The sequence below is a fragment of the Galeopterus variegatus genome, unplaced genomic scaffold (genome assembly GCF_000696425.1).
Source record: "Galeopterus variegatus unplaced genomic scaffold, G_variegatus-3.0.2 Scaffold11031, whole genome shotgun sequence".
Taxonomy (NCBI): Eukaryota; Metazoa; Chordata; class Mammalia; order Dermoptera; family Cynocephalidae; genus Galeopterus; species Galeopterus variegatus.
In genome coordinates this window covers 50,280-56,279 of record NW_007737142.1, presented here as the reverse complement: position 1 = coordinate 56,279, position 6,000 = coordinate 50,280, and the positions used below count along the sequence as shown (strand labels likewise).

At 57.1% G+C, this 6,000-nt stretch overlaps 1 protein-coding gene across 1 annotated transcript in view; it reads right to left on the bottom strand.

Moving 5' to 3' along the window:
• Nucleotides 1–5,504: 5,504 nt before the first annotated feature.
• The window catches only part of LOC103610372 (protein FAM71B-like), a 29,172-nt gene continuing 28,676 nt past the window's right edge, over nt 5,505–6,000 (bottom strand). Inside the window, exon 6 of the mRNA XM_008594554.1 lies at nt 5,505–5,603. Coding sequence (XP_008592776.1) covers nt 5,505–5,603 — 99 coding nt within the window. The remainder of the gene's footprint in view (nt 5,604–6,000) is intronic.

Here is a 6,000-nt window from a genome sequence, read left to right as displayed (position 1 = left end):
GTTTGGATCCCCACACCAGCCAGCTGCCATTAAAAAAGAAATTCTGTATCTTTATAATGAGGAATTTTTCATGGCTGGCTGGTCATGAGGAATGTCTTTTAAACGGTAAAATAAATTAGCCATTATTTAACAATTAATAAGGTAGACCCAGAGCCGCCTTGTGTGATACAAAGTTGACGGCAATCCTTGCAGCTCACAAGCACTTCTGCAGAATGATCGCGCTTAGTCCACACAACGGCCCTGTGCGGTAGGCAGGACCGGCGCCATCAGGTTCAGAAGAGTCTAGGTGGTCCACTCACGTCCCAGCACTGCACAGCTGTGGAGCCAGAGCCCAGCGGGCCCTTTTGCCTGGCCACTCGGGGTGATCATTTATGTGTGTACAGCACGAGATAGCCCACAGGAGGTTTCCAAGAACGCCACCTCACTCTGATTCCTGTGAGAACAGCAGGACCAGTACGATCCCCATTTTAAGAAGAAACTGAGGCTGAGAGGATTTAGGTGCCCAGGTGCTGACAGGGGTGGTGGTGGGCCCTGTCGGCTTGGTCCAGATTGGCACAGAGCAGGCCGTGAAAACCAAGGGGGTGAGGGGTGGGGACATGCCAGGACTTGACAGCCCCAGCAAACACCACAGAGGGCATGGGAGACCATTCTGAGGGGTGGGGTCATCCCCCACCTGGACGAAGCAGTGAAATAGATGAAGTTTGTCCCCGGCCCTTTCTGGGGGCCCTCCCCACTGTCCTTTTGGGGCCAAACTTGGGCCTTGCTGAGACGCCTCTACAACACAAGTCTCTGACAACCAAAGAGGCAGCCAATCAGCCTAAGGTATCCTCTTCCCAAGGACATTCCACCTGTCAGGAGGGAAAAGCCAAACACACCCAGGCCCAAGTCCACGAGGACATGAGCAACCTGCAAGCCGTACCCACAGGAAGCTGCAGACCTCAGTGGGTAAGGACCGCAGCCTGAGGCCGAGAGCTCCACCCGCTCAGGGTCAGCAACATGCGTCCTTCCCGGATGCCTGACCTAAACAAATGACCGGGGCACAGGAAGCCACATGCCGAACAGGGTGGAGCAGAGTCAGGAGGAAGTGGAAGGACATCATGTCGAGTGACATCAGTGGCCAGGCAGCGGGGCCAGGGCATCCCTGAGTTTTGTAGCTGGAGGGAACCTCAGACAGTACCTCGCTAACTCCTGTCATTTGAGGGAGGAGGAAACTGAATGGAACTCAAGGAGGCCCAGGGACTTGCCCAAGAGCCACAGCCACAAGGGCAGAGCCAGGGCTGGAACCCAGCCTCACGACCTGAGGATTCTACCTGTCCTCGCTGTCCACCCACACCCCTGAGAGTATGACAAAGGCCTCAGACCAATCTCTCCAGGAAAACGCACACAGACGTGAAAATTTGTGTGTCTTAAGGGGTTTGTCGCTCCCTCTGGTGCCTGTCCAGCGATCCACTGAAAAGCCAATCAGCCTAAGGTATCCTCTTCCCAAGGACATTCCACCTGTCAGGAGGGAAAAGCCAAACACACCCAGGCCCAAGTCCACGAGGACATGAGCAACCTGCAAGCCGTACCCACAGGAAGCTGCAGACCTCAGTGGGTAAGGACCGCAGCCTGAGGCCGAGAGCTCCACCCGCTCAGGGTCAGCAACATGCGTCCTTCCCGGATGCCTGACCTAAACAAATGACCGGGGCACAGGAAGCCACATGCCAAGCGGGGTGGAGCAGAGTCAGGAGGAAGTGGAAGGACATCATGTCGAGTGACATCAGTGGCCAGGCAGCGGGGCCAGGGCATCCCTGAGTTTTGTAGCTGGAGGGAACCTCAGACAGTACCTCGCTAACTCCTGTCATTTGAGGGAGGAGGAAACTGAATGGAACTCAAGGAGGTCCAGGGACTTGCCCAAGAGCCACAGCCACAAGAGCAGAGCCAGGGCTGGAACCCAGCCTCACGACCTGAGGATTCTACCTGTCCTCGCTGTCCACCCACACCCCTGAGAGTATGACAAAGGCCTCAGACCAATCTCTCCAGGAAAACGCACACAGACGTGAAAATTTGTGTGTCTTAAGGGGTTTGTCGCTCCCTCTGGTGCCTGTCCAGCGATCCACTGAAAGCGTCCTCGGCCCGAGCTAGAACCTGTGGACAAGGACGGGTGCGATTCCCTGAAGCAAACGTGCACCGTGCAGCCGGGCCCCGAGGGAAGTACACAGTCCCCTTGACACTCTAAGCATAACACTGGGAAGTCTGTTCTCCACTCTGGTCATCTGCCTGGGTCCCAGTGAATCCGGGGCAGACCAGGGCGGGGAAACGAAACAAGTGGGCTCTGGGGCCAGGTGTTCCAGGGGAGGAGGAATTGACAGCTGCAGCCCGGCCAGCTGTCCCAGGGACAAAGGGGCGAGGTGCCGCCCACAGCTGCGGGGGCAGGGGACAGCTGCGCTGACAGCAGGAGCTGGGCCGAATAGAACTGAGCAGGCAGTGGGGTGTGGCTTCCTAGGAGGCAGAAAGGTCTGAGGTGCCCACCCACTCGTTCTGAGACTCCAGTGTCAGGATCATGGTTACTGGGGCCAGATGGGACTTTTGAGGTCACTAGTCCAGTGGCTTTTAAACTGGGTTCTGAGGTGCTCTGGGGTTCCAGTGCAATGGGGTAGGACAGGCTGCATGGGAGGTCTCCAGCCTGCTCCTCACCAACCTAGCTCGGACCAGAACAGCTCCTTTTGATAGCATTTTTGTGTGATAGTGTGTTGGGGGGAAAAGAAAAGGGGCTTCCATTGCTTTAACAAAAAGTACGTAAACTACCGTCTAGCTCTCCCCACGCAGCTGCCGCACAGGCTCTGCTGTTAACACTCGTGAAGGAGCGCTCACTCCCTCCCAGTGCTCACCAGCAGGGCCCTTGCTTCCAGGACCCAAGAGCCCTGGCTTCATGGGAGCAGCAGCCCCGAGGGGAATCCGTCAGCAGAGGCCCTGTACAGTGGGGCTGACCCAGGGAGGGAAGGAATCCCCGCCCCCCAGCAGTGCCTCCCAGGCCCTGCCACTTCCGCAGGCTCTGGGCGATGGCACTAAGGGGCCAGTAGGGCTCCTGCGGGGGCCAGTGTCTCTCAAGGAAAGGGGTCTGGAGGGCGCTCCGGCTGCTCTGAGCTGGAGCTGGTGAGGCGCATCAGGAGACGGGCTGCAGCTCCAAGGGACTGTGGCCCTCCCTGTGTGGATAGGAGAGAGGGCACAGGCTGACCCTGACTCTCCTCAGTGACAGAAGCACACTGACTCAGCACTCCAGCAGCTGCCCCCTGAACCCAGAAGGGAGACTTTTCCTACTGGAAAAAGAGCCCCACTTTCTGGGAAGCTGGCCCATCTGTGCCCTAGGTCCCTCGCTTGTCTTACCTTCAGAGTACAAGACTTTTACAGAGAAAATTATAACTACTTTGAAAGATATAAACTAGCTCTGAGAATACGGGAATAAAAACAAGTGTTTTTTCTATTCTCTCACTCAACAACAAGCAACACAGAAGACCTCTGTGACCTCTGGTCACCAGGAAGTGTATGGGGATTTCTCCCCAACAACAACCAATCAGTTCTGCAGAGGACATCAGCTGCATGTCCTCTAATTCAAGTCAATTCTGATACCATCTATCTGGAGATAGCGTCAGATGCACAGGCTGAGGGCTCAGTGCCCCCCACTTCCGATGCCAAGCCCCAGGTTCTTTTACCTGTGCTNCCAGGCCCAAGTCCACGAGGACATGAGCAACCTGCAAGCCGTACCCACAGGAAGCTGCAGACCTCAGTGGGTAAGGACCGCAGCCTGAGGCCGAGAGCTCCACCCGCTCAGGGTCAGCAACATGCGTCCTTCCCGGATGCCTGACCTAAACAAATGACCGGGGCACAGGAAGCCACATGCCGAACAGGGTGGAGCAGAGTCAGGAGGAAGTGGAAGGACATCATGTCGAGTGACATCAGTGGCCAGGCAGCGGGGCCAGGGCATCCCTGAGTTTTGTAGCTGGAGGGAACCTCAGACAGTACCTCGCTAACTCCTGTCATTTGAGGGAGGAGGAAACTGAATGGAACTCAAGGAGGCCCAGGGACTTGCCCAAGAGCCACAGCCACAAGGGCAGAGCCAGGGCTGGAACCCAGCCTCACGACCTGAGGATTCTACCTGTCCTCGCTGTCCACCCACACCCCTGAGAGTATGACAAAGGCCTCAGACCAATCTCTCCAGGAAAACGCACACAGACGTGAAAATTTGTGTGTCTTAAGGGGTTTGTCGCTCCCTCTGGTGCCTGTCCAGCGATCCACTGAAAGCGTCCTCGGCCCGAGCTAGAACCTGTGGACAAGGACGGGTGCGATTCCCTGAAGCAAACGTGCACCGTGCAGCCGGGCCCCGAGGGAAGTACACAGTCCCCTTGACACTCTAAGCATAACACTGGGAAGTCTGTTCTCCACTCTGGTCATCTGCCTGGGTCCCAGCGAATCCGGGGCAGACCAGGGTGGGGAAACGAAACAAGTGGGCTCTGGGGCCAGGTGTTCCAGGGGAGGAGGAATCGACAGCTGCGGCCCAGCCAGCTGTCCCAGGGACAAAGGGGCGAGGTGCCGCCCACAGCTGCGGGGGCAGGGGACAGCTGCGCTGACAGCAGGAGCTGGGCCGAATGGAACTGAGCAGGCAGTGGGGCATGGCTTCCTAGGAGGCAGAAAGGTCTGAGGTGCCCACCACTCATTCTGAGACTCCAGTGTCAGGATCATGGCTACTGGGGCCAGATGGGACTTTTGAGGTCCCTAGTCCAGTGGCTTTTAAACTGGGTTCTGAGGTGCTCTGGGGTTCCAGTGCAATGGGGTAGGACAGGCTGCATGGGAGGTCTCCAGCCTGCTCCTCATCAACCTAGCTCGGACCAGAACAGCTCCTTTTGATAGCATATTGGTGTGATAGTGTGTTGGGGGGAAAAGAAAAGGGGCTTCCATTGCTTTAACAAAAAGTACGTAAACTACCATCTAGCTCTCCCCACGCAGCTGCCGCACAGGCTCTGCTGTTAACACTCGTGAAGGAGCACTCACTCCCTCCCAGTGCTCACCAGCAGGGCCCTTGCTTCCAGGACCCAAGAGCCCTGGCTTCATGGGAGCAGCAGCCCCGAGGGGAATCCGTCAGCAGAGGCCCTGTACAGTGGGGCTGACCCAGGGAGGGAAGGAATCCCCGCCCCCCAGCAGTGCCTCCCAGGCCCTGCCACTTCCGCAGGCTCTGGGCGATGGCACTAAAGGGCCAGTAGGGCTCCTGCGGGGGCCAGTGTCTCTCAAGGAAAGGGGTCTGGAGGGCGCTCCGGCTGCTCTGAGCTGGAGCTGGTGGGGCACATCAGGAGACGGGCTGCAGCTCCAAGAGACTGTGGCCCTCCCTGTGTGGATAGGAGAGAGGGCACAGGCTGACCCTGACTCTCCTCAACCGCCCCCCAGCAGTGCCTCCCAGGCCCTGCCACTTCCGCAGGCTCTGGGCGATGGCACTAAGGGGCCAGTAGGGCTCCTGCGGGGGCCAGTGTCTCTCAAGGAAAGGGGTCTGGAGGGCGCTCCGGCTGCTCTGAGCTGGAGCTGGTGAGGCGCATCAGGAGACGGGCTGCAGCTCCAAGGGACTGTGGCCCTCCCTGTGTGGATAGGAGAGAGGGCACAGGCTGACCCTGACTCTCCTCAATGACAGAAGCACACTGACTCAGCACTCCAGCAGCTGCCCCCTGAACCCAGAAGGGAGACTTTTCCTACTGGAAAAAGAGCCCCACTTTCTGGGAAGCTGGCCCATCTGTGCCCTAGGTCCCTCGCTTGTCTTACCTTCAGAGTACAAGACTTTTACAGAGAAAATTATAACTACTTTGAAAGATATAAACTAGCTCTGAGAATACGGGAATGAAAGATATAAACTAGCTGTGAGAATACAGGAACAAAAACAAGTGTTTTTTCTATTCTCTCACTCAACAACAAGCAACACAGAAGACCTCTGTGACCTCTGGTCACCAGGAAGTGTATGGGGATTTCTCCCCAACAACA